The following is a 15,105-nucleotide window of genomic DNA, read 5'->3' as shown; positions in this document are numbered from 1 at the left end:
TCAGGCTCTGTCTTTTATTTATATACAAATATTATGTAAAAGCGCCAACAGTTTGCTTTTTAAGTACAGAATAATTCACTCCTGACATCAAACGAAGTCAGGGCCATGCTTTGGGCTGTTTCTCTCTAACCAATCAGCTTAAAGAACAAAATCAACCATTTCACATTCATGACCTGGAGGGCTAGAGCCCCCACGTGCATACATCTGACCTAGTTTAATGAGGGGGGTGACAGACCTTCACTGTGTTTTGATGGCATGCACTCAAGAGACACAAACCAGAAAGGATTATATCAGCTGGAATAAACTGAAATACAGAGCCACTGAAAAATGGAGGTTCAGCAAAGGCTCCCTGAATAGCCTTGGGCTCAGCATCCCAATAACATCAGCTAGTTTTAACCCTCCAAAATCTACATTTCTTCTTCTTAGTATAAAAAAGGAACCAGAACAGAACCCTCTACATAGACTAATTCATACCATACCCATTAGTGATGGACCTCTGGACAGTGACTCTTCATTTTCATGCAAAAACTGATTGGACTTGAAGGGTAGAGGATTCACATTTCTGGTAAGTTAGTTACAACCTGGTGGCCATTTAAATAATATAGTTAAATTAAAATAAAAACAAGCTCCCCTACAGTGCTGCACTGAGTTATCTACCCACTTGGATGCACTGCCATATTAGTGGGGAGTAATGAAACATTGGGCCCTAGGTAGCACAGTGAAAAAGTGCATTGAGAGAGATTCACCAGTTTTTCTATCCCCCAAACATAGACATTAAACAAATGTGAACAGAACAAAATAAGAACAAGGCATATGCTGCAAACCTACATGCCTAGGAAGAGAGCAGCATAATACTGTCATAGCCAGAAATGGCTAGAGTCATCCACGTTCCCTTTCACTGCACTGTGTGGGTTCAATAGACAGGTCTTTCAGTAGGGGGCAGGAGGGAGGCTGACCACAGCAGCTAGAGCTGAGGGTGATGAAGGCAGATGAGTGTGGGGACTCCTCAGGCTTCCCCACCTCTTACTCTGACAGGGGAGAGTGCTCTTGACTGGAGACTCCTGACTGGCTGATGGATTTGGATAAGATATTCAGTGAGGTCACCAAGCCCATTGCACTTGTGATTGGCTACTGATGTGAACCCAGGCCTCTGGTGACAAAGGCTAATGGCTACACCACTGAGGCCCAGGTGAAAGCTTATTAGAAAGTCAAGGCAAAGGAAAGGCAGATGCACACATGGTTTCTATTATTTCACACTAGACAGACAGCTCCAGCTAGTCCATGGGAGAGCTTGGAGCACAGAGGGCCTGAAGCTCCTGAATTCCACTGAATGAATGGGAACAAGATAAGGCCCATTCTTCTAGCTCTCTTCTCATGCTCATTGTTCACTAGATTTGGGGGTGGGGTGGGTGGGGGAGCAGGGAAAAAACTGCTCTTAATGCTGAGTTCCAGAGAGAACCAACCCTCACTGCCTCCCACAGGCTGAGCTTTCACATCCCTTGGCATATGGTAGGGTCTACAGCACCCGAAGAGTAAAAGTGGCTTCCATGATTCCAGCAGACTCACAGCAAGAGCTACTGCTCCATTCCCCCTCCCTGGCTTTGTAATGAAAGTTTCTCAAGACAACTCAGGATGGGGATTTCTAGTAGCTGCCAATTTCCATACAGAATTGGTGGGTTAATGCCTGCACCCGCACTGCAAATAAAGGCCTGTCTTCATCTGTGCCTCAAATGGTGGCAGATGCCTTCTGTAACCCACAGCCTCTGGGCTGCTGTGTGTGATCACCCTGGGGCTACAGGAGCCATTATACCCATGGAAGAGCCAGACCTAGGGACTGACACCTGAAGCTCTAAGATCCCAAAGCACTTCAAAAGAAACAGAACCGCACCCCTGAAAACATGCCCTGGCCACCTGCAAACTAAACAGAGCTGCTGCTTCCCCATCTCCTTCAGTGCAAGGCAGAGCTGGCTGGGCTCCAAGGCAGGAAACAAACATTAGCTTTACTCAGCTGCATGGCACAGCCAGATGTAAAAGCACAACATACAGAACTAAACAAACACTGGCCCTAAAATAAACCTTCCCTTTCACACTACGTAGTCCAAGGACGACAGCCCATCTTTGTCCAGCAACATGCACCCCCTTGCTGCTAGCCTACAGACGAAGCAGAGAAACTGAGTGAGTGTAGGTATCCAAAGAAAAACAGTCAGAAGCACTGCATTTCCTGGGGATGGACGGATGTGCTTGCTTTGAATTTGTGGTTTGTAGAGAACTGCAACACTCAACTAAACAACTACAGGATCTGTCTGCTTTAAAAAGAGACCGAGCTGGTGAGCACAGGAGTACCCCAGCACCCCACAGTTCTGTGGGAGTAGACATATTCAAAGCTTCTAGAGAAATAAGCGAGCTGCCATCATGGAATGGAAGGAAAGTGCCCCCCCTATTGCAATGGCTCAGTCTATCACTAACTGGGCAAGAGCCCATTGGAATGGCAGTCCCTGCATGCTGTCTGTTGAAGGATGTCTGCCTTACATCACTGTCTCCTTTAACAGTGGCTACCAACAGTGACTGATGGGGGGGGATGCAGGAAAGTGAGGTAGGACAAACCAACAGAGGTGGCTCTGACGGGCAAACATAATCCGGAAAGGAAAAGTCTTCTGTGCAGTCTGATGCCTCATTTGCAATCCTAGTTCTAAGCCCTCTGCAAACAGCTGTAAGGATGAGACGAGACGGGACGGCTGGAACGGCAAGGTGAGTGGTGCAGCTATTCAATCTCATAGCCTAGCCCAGCTACCTGTCAGAGCTCACATCTATACACCAGCTCTAGCTGTTTGCGGTGTGGGCCTACAGCTTCCTTGTCAGTGTGTGAGTACCATCGCTCTACTACAGCATTCGAAGCTCTTTTAAAATGGAAGGGGAAATAAACACACACTACCAACGAAGGGCTAAGCAAAGGAGCATTCGGCACATGTAGATCGGCGTGGAGGAGGGACTGACGTCATTCCAGTAGGTGTGGCTCCCAGGGGTGCTGTTAGCACATGCGCTTGTACGTGTAGATGTAGGCTTTGCAGTTGGGACAAGTGTGGGTCACATCCTTGAAGTCGTCTATTAGACATGGAATGAAGCAGCAGCCCAGATCACATCTGGAAAAAGAGGGAGAGATCAAAGCCAAGTGAGCAGGGGCAGGGCACGGCAAGCTCCGTTGGGGCCTCCACTCTACCCCTCACAGCCTGGCTGACTAACTACACACACACACACTGCTGCCACCCCAGACACCCAATGAAACCTGCTCCCACTGAACTCTGGGGGCTTCCCTAGTAAGTCCTAACATCCCTTTGGAGCCCGGTACAGACGCCCCCCTCCCAGCAGGCTGAGAAGAGCAAAGCCTTTTAAGGGTCCATATTTAAAGAACAGAGCAAAACACCTGATTTAACATCATTCACTGCTGCATGGACGCTCACAATTGGGAGCATAGGGACGCCCAGCTGGAAATTCTCCTTTCGGCTAAAAAACCAGTCCCATCGCTCTGCAGAGAGACGCTCCCCATGAAAGGAGCTCTCCTAACACCATGGTGAGTGCAGTGGGGGCAGCTTCCTGCTAGCACCAGAGCTGTACTAGGGAGTGGCTAGAGCCCACCAGCAACTTAGCCCAGCTAAGATGGATGGGACAGGCACAGGGTCACCAGGCAAGGCAAAGGGCCGGTGCAGAGCCACACATGGACTATCACACACACACACTGCAGCTTGGGACCCGCATGGCACCTCACTACCTCCTGGCCCAATTTCCTCTTCTGCCAGCAGCAGGCGAGAGGGGCTTCAAGGCCCAGTCCTGTGGGGGGCTCTGTAGGGGATAAAGCCAGCTGGACGAGTAGCCAGTTAACAGAGAAGTCAGTGCTGCTTGGGCAAGTCCACTGCTTGCTCCTTTAGCTCATCCCTCCCCAATCAGTCAGTGACCCGAATGGAAGGCACCGGAGAACAGCAAAGTTCCTCGTCCTCCCGGCACATACCCGACGAAGCAGCAGAAGAAGCCGAGGAGGAAGTTCATGAGACCTATCTCATGTGTGATCGCGGTGGTGATGGCCTGCTGGCAGTGAGGACACACCGTCTGCACGGGGCTGCCCTGGAATATTTCCCCTTGCAGCACAGTGACCGTGGTTGCAGCCCCCGATGGTACAATGACAGTTGCTGTGTGGCCACCAGGAGAGGGGTAATGTCCTGCAGCCGGGTAATAGCCCATGGGAGGGTGAGGTCCTGGGGGTGGATAATAACCTGCCAGTGATAAACACGCGCACAGTGAGAGGCCTTAGCACATTAACAAGCGATCCCTATTCCACGTTTCTGAGCAGCGGGACTACGTTAGCATCCAGCTGCTCAGTGCTCCCCAGCTGGCTAGCTCTGTGGGCTCAGCAATGACAGTTAGTACATTGATTATGGGTAATGCCTAGGGCCAGCCAGGATCGGGGCCCCACTGAGCTGGTACTGTACGAGTCGTAGGCACATTGTACCCCAGCGAGTGCAACTGAGGACACTGCAGCCCTGTAACTGCTAACCCAGCACATGGCTCTGTGGAGAGTGGGCACTGTGGAGAGAGGAACCAGGCAGAGTCAGTCGCAGATTACCACCAACACCTCTCCAGAAAGGTAGGCTGCAGGGGCCCGGGAGCTGAGGCTCCTACCTTGGCTCTAGGAGAACGCCAGACCCCTAATGAACATCTCCTCTGCTCACAGCACAGAACCCAGCACTTAAGCTCTGGGAGCTCCTGAGAGTACACAGCAGCCACTGTGTTTGCCTGCCTGGTCCTGACAATAACTGACACTGGGTCACGTGACACCAGATCCTATCCTGCTATGCCACAGAGAGCAGCGACTGTGTATTCCCTAGCAGGACAGCTGGCATGGCAAGAAGCCCAGGCTGCTGTGGAGAGCAGGCAATAGTCCAGTCAGATTTCTGGACTCCTTTCACTGCACCAAGACAAAGCGTCTGGAAGGAGCACACATTCGTCGGAGCTCCCGCTGAAAGCCATTCTCCGCATTACCCAGCCCCTCCAATACTCACCATGGGGCATGTAGGGCACAGAGCCATCTGCAGAAACGGGAGGGGGGATGTAGCCTGGCTGCAGGGGTGGCTCGTACGGGGGTGGCCCAAAATCTGAAGGGGGCACAGGCATCCCATAAGGCTGGACTCCAGCAGTGGAGACTCTGTCTGAAAGGAAAGGTGGAAGGCATAAAGGATTAGCTGGACTGGAAGGAGGTCACTGGGGAGAATGGAGGGGAGAGGCAGCAAGTGGCAAAGCACAGCTGAGCCGAGGCGTTCTAAGCCAGGCTGCAGTGGCAGCCAGGCCCCCAGCATATAGAGTGCAACATTAAGGGGGGCCTGGCAGAGACCAACCCGGTGGAGATCAACTTAATGTTGCAATGAGGGCCACACCCACAACCAGGCACTGCCAATGGGAAGAATCCAGCAAAACTGGAAACCCTGTGCTGTGCTAGAGGGAATCAGGAAGTGTCTCTCAGCCAAGCAAGCTCTGCCAAAGAGACCCCAACATCTCTCCTTCCCAACTCAGGGACTTTAACACCCACCATGTTCAGGGAGCAACTCATCTGCAGTGACCATACTTCAGCAGGGGGCGCTCCTCCCTCCCAGCCAGTACTGGAAGCCCCCCCACACAGGCAAAAGGTGCCTAGAGCAGATCCCTGAGCACCGGGATTAAAGGCCCAAACTCTGGAAGAGGCATTAGCTGGAGACCAGCTGTATTTTGCTTGGGCACTGGCCTAACAGCCCCCTGCAGTTCCAGCCAATGTCTATAGCTCTGTGCCTTACTCCCTGCTCTGTTGGGGGGCTGGGAACCATCTGAGCCATGGCTGATGTGAGTTCTCTTACAGAGCACTATGGACTCTTCGGGAAGAGAGTTATGAACTACAGTCATTCAGTCTGGCCAGCTGGGGGAGCAGCCACGATGAGAGGGGGATGGGCAGGACCATTTGGGAGCTGAACTGGCCTGCCAGTACACTCTAACAACTGACATCCAACTCGCCTGTATCTCCCCTCTGGCTGCAGCTATGCCAGACAGGCAGGTTTCAGTCCCAGTTCTCGTTTGGGATCTCCACATCCGAGATGGATGTGAACTGGGGTCCATGGAGTTCCAGTATATATGCATCCACCCCAGGGGTGCACAGCAGGCCTCCACCAGCAGCTTGGCTCCTTTTGTTCTGAGAGAACTAGGGTTTTAGACCTGCCATAGCCACCCTGCCTCAGACTAACGTGCTGTGTGCTGCATTGCATCAGCCATGCCTGCAGAGACATACCAGTGCTGGGTGTCTCAAGGGCCTCCTTAGGCCCTGGAGAGCACCTGATCCATGCCCCAATATAGTCAGGTACTTGCTGCTCAAACCAAGCTGCAGAGTTACTGGGAAGCACAGCTCTCCCCCTCGCTCAACACAGGGGCAGTGCCAGGGCATGGGCCGATACTCAAAGTGCAGTAAAATCCCGCCCCCAAAGCCGATTCATATCATTGCATTAAGGAGCTAAGAAATCCCACCCGCTTGCTACTAGCCGTTGTTCTGATTTTTTGGGAGGTACAAAGAATGCTGAGCAGCCACCCTGACTCCAGTGATCCTGGGGCCGAGCATCTTCAAAAAGGAATTCTGGGAGACTTGCGAGCAGCCAATCACTATCCCTTTAAAGTAAAGGGCTCCTGGCATGCTGGGATTAATGCCCTCCTACCAGACAAAGGGTATAGGCAAATGCACAGCCAGATGGATCTGAGACAGGTGTCTGAGGAAGCACATCTTGGTACCTTTTCAGCAGGAACAATGGGACCCATCTGGGGCCCACCAAACCTCAAGTGGCAAGGAGAGCAGTGGAAAAGAAATATATAATGAACAAGTCTCTGTCTGCTTCAGCTTGTGAGGGGTCCTGTGGCTACAGAAACGTTTCACAAACCCCAAGGAACCATGCTGCATACTCAGTTATACAGCACCATGCAGCGGTGGCAGGATTTTGGGCAGGACATGGGTGTGAGGGGAGAAAAAGGGAGGATCCAGGCACCCCCAAGGACGGGAGCAGCTGGTACTGAGAGAAGCAGAAGGGGAGACGGCCCAGTGGGAGAGCTCAGGGACTTTGTTTTAGCCACGCTGGGTCTAAGGTGGCAGCGAGCCATTCAAGATGGGACAGTGGAGAGACAGGCAGAGAAGCAAGACTGGACTGAAAACAAGAGGCAGATTTGTGAGGGGGGTACAGGGAGCCACAAGAGCTGGTGAGATCATCCAGGGCAGGAGGAGGAGTCAAGGATGGATCCCTGAGAGATACCAGCTGAGAGGCAGAGGGTGGAAAAACACCCAAAGTTGGGGTCAGAATCCCCAGAAGAGCAGTTACTTGGAAGCCCAGAGAGACAAGGGACAGGCAGCAGGAGGGTGATCAACTGAGGCAGCAGCTGGCTCATGGAGCAAAAGCACAGGAGAGGAAGCGAGATTTGGTCAAGGGCCCTGGTGAGAGTGGTCTGCATGGGGCCAGAGGCAGGGGCTCCTCTACAGAGAGGAGTCAACCTGCTTCGACCAAGTCTGTCACTCCTTGGGCCAGCAAGGCAAGAACGAGAAATACACTGCTCAACTGGCCAACAGCTGAGTCACTGCCTGGAAGGTTCAGGAGAGAGAGGCAGGCCCTGCTATGCTGGGCTAGAGTCTGGCCTGCACAAAGAGTCACTTGGCTGGGTGACCAGACCCCTTGGGGGTCGGGAGACCCTGGGATGGTTTTATTACAGCTTCTCCAAGCTACCCGCTGCATAGCTGCGCCACAGACCTCTCCTTGTCTCCCTGTTAGGGAGTAAAGGGTCTGAAATCGAAGTGGAGCAACGTGCTGACTTCACTGCTATAGCAGCTCTGCATCAACCCCAATGCACCGCACCCAGCAGTGTGACTGTAAGGAGACCACCTGCCCCGGGGTTTCCCCTGCATCTGCCCTACTCCCATTGCCATTGGGACTGGATCGCAATGTCAATGGGATGCCCCATCCTCCGCAACTTACCCGACATGGTGGGTGGGCCATTCTTCTCTTCTATTAGCGGTGCAGAAGGTCCCCCTGGGTAGGGCGGGGGAGGGTCACTGGACATCGCTTACAGCTGGTCTACAAGGAAAAGAATTACAATACATACAAACTCATCACCCCTGGAAGTACAGAGGCATCCACACCCCCCCCCACACACACACACCCCAGTACAGCTCAATGCAGGCAGAGAGGGAGAGCTTTAGGGTTACTGACAGGAACCAGATTTTTCCACAAGTGTCATTTTTGTGGGATCCTAAGCCAGCTCATTGACAGACACTCGCTCCAACCCTAACACCCTGGGTGTGATCTTGTCCTCATCTCTCCCAAGCTAAGCAGCTCAAGCTGGGGTCAGGACTCATGGGGAACCCATGGTGCTGCAGGCAGCACTGCTGCTGATTCAGTGACCCTCGGCCCTTGGAGCCAGTGCTAAAACTAACCCAGCTCAGTGTTCAAGGTGCTATGCTGGAAGAGCTGAGCTTGCAGAGGGGATGCATAACAGTAGACCTAACCACTGCGGCATTTTTCATGAAAGGGAAAATATTAACCCAAGTGTCTAAATTTGATTTTAAGTAACTACATTCCACCTCCCTATATTCTCCTGCTGTTTCAATTGGATACATTATCCTTCTTCCCGTCGTACTTAAAAAGGCTGTAGAGAGTTAAACAACAGCTGTAGGTCACTGATGCAATTCCTGCATATATTTCCTAAATGCTTTGGGATTATTCAGGATGGAAGCTGCTCTACAAAAAAGATCAGCAGCATCATTGTGGGATCAGGGGTAGAGGACGCACATCTGAAAAACATAGGCCCTGAACTCTGGATCCACACTTCATTAGGGTTAGAATCAAAGCTTTGTCTTATGTTAAAAAAGCAACACCTAGAGGGCAAGAACCGGAAGAAAAAACCCACAAAGCATTGAAGGAAATTAAATATTAGTTTCCTAGAAGTGCCTAGTCAGCTTCTAAGAGAGGCTTAGGAAAAGGATAATCTTTAGTTTCCAAATAGTTTTACCTTTCTTCTGCCTAGAGCTGGGCAAATCAGATGCCCTGATTGAGTCAAGAAAATGACAAAATTCTTGTCTAAATTATGCAGGTTGAAAGTCATGTTAGTCAGATGAAGTTGTCTACGGGGAAACACACACACTTTATCAAATGAGCAAAATGATTCCCCCACACCCCTTTCTGGGTGTGTCTATGTATATATGCAAAAGAACTTTGTATCTGCACAAATCTCCATTCAGGCCAGCGGTTGCCCCCTCCCTGTGTGAATCAATAGGGAAGAAGCCTGCATGGAAGATCAGGATCCAGAAAGTCCTGGGTGCTTTATTTTGTACTTACTGGGAACGGCTTCTTTTCTGGATGTTTTCATGACTAAGAAAGCCCCCAGCAATGGAACATGCTATCTAGAGCAACACTCCTCACAGAGACCGTGCATGTGCCAGTGAGGAACCAGAGCTCTCAGGGTCAAGACATTCCTCAGAAGATTATAAACTCATCACAGTTGGAGCCTACACTTTCTCTTTTCACTAGGAAGTTCAGTTCAGCTCATGCAGTGCCAGCTTTTCAGCAGGAGAGCAATGGACAAGAAGCCATGTTGGGTATCCATTCCTAAAGGATAGGTTTACACCACACTCCCATTTGGAGCCTGCTGCTGGGACGCAGCTGTCCACAGCGCATCCATGCTTCTAGCACAGTGTTTTACTTCAGAAATATAAAACATTTTCCCTTACACAGCACACACTGAGTATGGCTCTGAAAAGGTCTCAGGCTGGTGTCAAGCACACTGGCAGCACTAATCACCACTGGGTAGCCACGTAGATTATAGATAGCACTTTGTTGGAGGGCAAGAGCTGGGACTTGCCCTGGGGCTAGACTGAGACTGTGTGATAACAACAGTATTAAACTTGGGGACCAAGCACTACCATATAGCCTTGTGTAGATCAGACACATTCCTACCAGTATTTCAAGACAGCTTTTCTACATGGGTGAGGGATGCACTTGATATGGGAATCCATCTGGAAACTTCTCCCCCACCAGGATCTTTCCCTTGCTGCAGTCCGGACTACAGGGTCACTGGGAATGATCTGCTGAGCACTTCATGCTGGGGTAGGGCTCCTTAGTGGGAAGCGACAGGGAGAGGGAAAGGGGATGGGTATCAGTTTACCTATAGGGCACTCATTTAGCAAAGCTTTTAGATAAAGAGATTAAGAGGGTGGTTTATACAGTATTTCTTGCCCCTTGAGCAGTATTTCACAGTGATTGGCAAGGGGTAAGAAACACTATTTCCCCTCCAAATAGAAGCACATAGCTATTTTGAAAAACAAGCTGCAGCACGCACAAGAGCTATCTATTCCCTGGTACTCCAGCCCCCAGGAACAGAGTATTTTTTAGGGTCACCGTTAACCAGGGTTACTGGCTATTGGGACAAACGGCGCTGAAATGCAGCAGTAATTAAACAGCTCAGACTCTGCCAGCGCAGAATTCATGGCATCACATTCTGTTCTAGTGGAATTTCATCCCCTTAGCAGAGTCCAGCACTAAGGACTGGGATTCCAGACTCCCACTGCAGTAGAGAAGGGGAAGAGTGACTTGGAGATGCCCAGAACTGGGATGTAATTTTTGCCTGCTCTTCTACCACCTGTCTCTGAACCATGCGTCTTCCATGTAGCTGCTAAGCAAGGCGCAGACAAGGCCTTGACATGAAAAATTAAACAAGGCAAGTACCCGAGTACGGACAAATCTATACAACACACACTCGCCTTTCTCAAGAAACTTCAAACATACAGCAAGTCTCCTCTGTGAGGCATTATATCCATTTCACAGAAAGCTAAATTGAGGGAGGGAGAGACTAACTTCCACCCGTTACGACTTCTAGCTCCTTTTGCCTGTTCATTCTGCTCACATTTTTCCAATGACCTTCCCTGTTTCTTTTGTAATAGATCACTCAAAGCATAACCCAGTCAAGGATAATTTTGTAGGAAACTGCAGAAAAATCTTACCACATCATCACAATTCAATCATACATCACCCTCTTCTCTTACAAACTTTTAATCATCCAGGAACCTTCTGATATCTCCAGGGGAGCAAGTGAATCCATCAAGGCCAGGAGTTCTCAAACTGGAGGTTGGGATCCCTCAAGGGGCTGCGAGGTTATTACACGGGGGGTTGTGAGCTCTCAGCCTCCACCCCAAACCCCACTTTGCCTCCAGCATTTATAATGGTGTTAAATATACAAAAAAGTGTTTTTTAATTTATAAGGGGGGGGGTCACACTCAGAGGCTTGCTCTGTGAAAGGGGTCACCAGTACAAAAGTTTGAGATCCACTGATCAAGGCCTATATGTCTTCAGATGTCTATTTCTTTACTTAAGCCAGATCTACACTACAGACCTATATCAGAATAACTACATCACTCAGCGGTGTGAAAAATCCATACCCCTGAGTAACAGTTATACTGACCTAACCCCACGTGTAGACAGCACTACAGTGGCTCTCTCGTCAGCACAGTAGCATCTTCACTAAAGCGCTACAGTGGCACAGCTGTACCAGTACATGAAGACAAGCCCTTAGATTTATGTTCTAGGGCACCCTTGACGTAATTTCAAAATACATCGTAAGTGCAGCACTTGGGGAAAATCCACTACAAATCCCCCTCGAACAATTACAGTCTTCGCCAGTCTCCATTTTCAAATGCCCGGGGGAAAGCAGTACTTATTTCAGAGTAGCTTAATCAATTTGCAGCATCCCTCTAGATCATCATTCTATCCGCGTGACCTAGAAAGACAGAAATTGGGTTTATGCCCATTTTAGCTTCATTGAAATAACAGGAATGTCAGGTCTGCTCTTCCCCATTTGTATTTGGGGTCTCCACAAGTGACTCACATATGGATTGAGAGCTCTCCCAGCACTGAACTGAAGAGGTATTAAATCCTTTAAGAGAGCTGTTTTGCCCCACAGAGTGTTTGAGTTAAATAAGTGATAAACAAAATCATTACATTTTAAACCCTAATCTTTTCACTAAAAAGTCACTCCCCCCTCTCAGTTGCTCAGGTATCACTTACTTGGTACTTGTAATCTCAATTATCCTAATATTCACGACTCATCCAGATATTCTTCCAGGGTAGACAAGACCTATAGGTCTTACATGAAAACCCAGGGAGAGGGGAAAAAAAAATCCAGGAGGCCTTTTTTATAAATCATAAAGCAGAGAGAGAGAGCACAAACCCACACTTTGTGTTTGCCGGTCACCTTAAAGCCTCTACAGATTTTGGCAGGGTGGGGCAAGAGTTAAATACAGTAGATATCTTAAATCCTAACTCTCAGTCCAGAAATTACCCTGGCCACAAGCCTCTCTCCTGTTTCTAGGGCTAATAAACTTCTGCTCACTGGAAATAGGGAATAAAGACCCTTAAGGAATAACCCATCTTTTAAATACTCAGAGGGACTGACCCTTCAAGCAACCATTAAAACACCAACTGCTCACCCCTCTCTGCCTGTGGCTGCTAAATTGCCATTTCCTCCAAATTGCAACAAGTCAGAATGCTGCACTACAACATGTAAGTCACTTTCATTCAGGATGTTAGGAGGGGAAGAGAATGGGGTATCTCAGATGTGGCCTAGTGAAGAGCAGTGCTGACTGACGCATTCCCAAAGGAATGCATCCAGTCCCCCTGGGCTGGACAGGCAGTGGCTGTACCAATCAGTTGAAGGGCTCATCTTCTATATACAAAGTTTCACTGGCTTAACTCAAGGTGCAAGTATTTTAAACTGATACAGTTAAAGGGCTGCAAAAGGTATGTGGACACTATCAGTTTAAACTAGGCTTATTTCTGTTTAGCTTAAGTCTATTCTTAACTGATGGAAACTAAGCCCTGGTCTACACTAGGACTTTAGGTCGAATTTAGCAGCCTTAAATCGATGTAAACCTGCACCCGTCCACACAATGAAGCCCTTTATTTCGACTTAAAGGGCTCTTAAAATCGATTTCCTTACTCCACCCCTGACAAGTGGATTAGCGCTTAAATCGACGTTGGCGGCTCGAATTTGGGGTACTGTGGACACAATTCGATGGTATTGGCCTCCGGGAGCTATCCCAGAGTGCTCCATTATGACCGCTCTGGACAGCACTCTCAACTCAGATGCACTGGCCAGGTAGACAGGAAAAGAACCGCGAACTTTTGAATCTCATTTCCTGTTTGGCCAGCGTGGCAAGCTGCAGGTGACCATGCAGAGCTCATCAGCACAGGTGACCATGATGGAGTCCCAGAATCGCAAAAGAGCTCCAGCATGGACCGAATGGGAGGTACGGGATCTGATCGCTGTTTGGGGAGAGGAATCCGTGCTATCAGAACTCCATTCCAGTTTTCGAAATGCCAAAACCTTTGTGAAAATCTCCCAGGGCATGAAGGACAGAGGCCATAACAGGGACCCGAAGCAGTGCCGCGTGAAACTGAAGGAGCTGAGGCAAGCCTACCAGAAAACCAGAGAGGCGAACAGCCGCTCTGGGTCAGAGCCCCAAACATGCCGCTTCTATGATGAGCTGCATGCCATTTTAGGGGGTTCAGCCACCACTACCCCAGCCGTGTTGTTTGACTCCTTCAATGGAGATGGAGGCAATACGGAAGCAGGTTTTGGGGACGAAGAAGATGATGAGGAGGAGGGGGTTGTAGATAGCTCACAGCAAGCAAGCGGAGAAACCGGTTTTCCCGACAGCCAGGAACTGTTTCTCACCCTAGACCTGGAGCCAGTACCCCCCAAACCCACCCAAGGCTGCCTCCTGGACCCAGCAGGCGGAGAAGGGACCTCTGGTGAGTGTACCTTTTAAAATACTATACATGGTTTAAAAGCAAGCATGTGAAAGGATTACTTTGCCCTGGCATTTGCGGTTCTCCTAGATGTAGTCCTAAAGCCTTTGCAAAAGGTTTCTGGGGAGGGCAGCCTTATTGCGTCCTTCATGGTAGGACACTTTACCACTCCAGGCCAGTAACACGTACTCGGGAATCATTGTAGAACAAAGCATTGCAGTGTATGTTTGCTGGCATTCAAACAACATCCGTTCTTTATCTCTCTGTGTTATCCTCAGGAGAGTGAGATATAATTCATGGTCACCTGGTTGAAATAGAGTGCTTTTCTTCAGGGGACACTCAGAGGAGCTCATTCCTGCTGGGCTGTTTGCCTGTGGCTAAACAGAAATGTTCCCCGTTGTTAGCCACAGGGAGGGGGGAAGGTTGAGGGGGTAGTCACGCGGCGGGAGGAGGCAAAATGCGACCTTGTAACGAAAGCACATGTGCTATGTATGTAATGTTAACAGCAAGGTTTACCCTGAAAGAGTGTAGCCACTGTTTTATAAAATGTGTCTTTTTAAATACCGCTGTCCCTTTTTTTTTCCTCCACCAGCTGCATGTGTTTCAATGATCACAGGATCTTCTCCTTCCCAGAGGCTAGTGAAGCTTAGAAAGAAAAAAAAAAAACGCACTCGCGATGAAATGTTCTCCGAGCTCATGCTGTCCTCCCACACTGACAGAACACAGACGAATGTGTGGAGGCAAATAATATCAGAGTGCAGGAAAGCACAAAATGACCGGGAGGAGAGGTGGCGGGCTGAAGAGAGTAAGTGGCGGGCTGAAGAGAGGGCTGAAGCTCAAATGTGGCGGCAGCGTGATGAGAGGAGGCAGGATTCAATGCTGAGGCTGCTGCAGGACCAAACCAGTACGCTCCAGTGTATGGTTGAGCTGCAGCAAAGGCAGCTGGAGCACAGACTGCCACTGCTGCCCCTCTGTAACCAACCGCCCTCCTCCCCAAGTTCCATAGCCTCCACACCCAGACGCCCAAGAACGCGGTGGGGGGGCCTCCGGCCAACCAGCCACTCCACCACAGAGGATTGCCCAAAAAAAAAAGAAGGCTGTCATTCAATAAATTTTAAAGTTGTAAACTTTTAAAGTGCTGTGCTTAAAGTGCTGTGTGGCATTTTCCTTCCCTCCTCCACCACCCCTCCTGGGCTACCTTGGTAGTCATCCCCCTATTTGTGTGATGAATGAATAAAGAATGCATGAATGTGAAGCAACAATG

General features: G+C 49.6%; 2 protein-coding genes across 6 annotated transcripts in view; one reads left to right on the top strand and one right to left on the bottom strand.

The window, feature by feature from the left end:
• The window catches only part of CDIP1 (cell death inducing p53 target 1), a 40,155-nt gene continuing 25,050 nt past the window's right edge, over positions 1-15,105 (bottom strand). For 4 of the 5 annotated variants that reach the window (XM_084641132.1, XM_084641131.1, XM_084641133.1 and 1 more), the window contains 4 exons: positions 8,019-8,117; positions 5,052-5,198; positions 4,004-4,265; positions 1-3,140 (listed from right to left, as the gene is read on the bottom strand). In XM_084641132.1, the coding sequence (XP_084497258.1) occupies positions 3,029-3,140; positions 4,004-4,265; positions 5,052-5,198; positions 8,019-8,103 (606 nt within the window). In that variant the 5' untranslated portion in view covers positions 8,104-8,117 and the 3' untranslated portion in view covers positions 1-3,028. Of the gene's footprint in view, positions 3,141-4,003; positions 4,266-5,051; positions 5,199-8,018; positions 8,118-15,105 lie in introns of those variants that run through there. The other variant, XM_084641135.1, reaches the window with a different exon arrangement.
• Positions 13,395-15,060, top strand: LOC311527739 (uncharacterized protein). Its single transcript, XM_084642043.1, has 2 exons — positions 13,395-13,844; positions 14,434-15,060. The coding sequence occupies exons 1-2, from the start codon at positions 13,439-13,441 to the stop codon at positions 14,973-14,975; spliced, it is 948 nt and encodes a 315-aa protein (XP_084498169.1). The 5' UTR covers positions 13,395-13,438; the 3' UTR covers positions 14,976-15,060.

The sequence above is a fragment of the Lepidochelys olivacea genome (genome assembly GCF_965140295.1).
Source record: "Lepidochelys olivacea isolate rLepOli2 genome assembly, chromosome: 10".
Lineage (NCBI taxonomy): Eukaryota > Metazoa > Chordata > Testudines > Cheloniidae > Lepidochelys > Lepidochelys olivacea.
The sequence above is the reverse complement of the archived record's forward strand: the minus strand, read 5'-3'. Positions and strand labels throughout refer to the sequence as shown.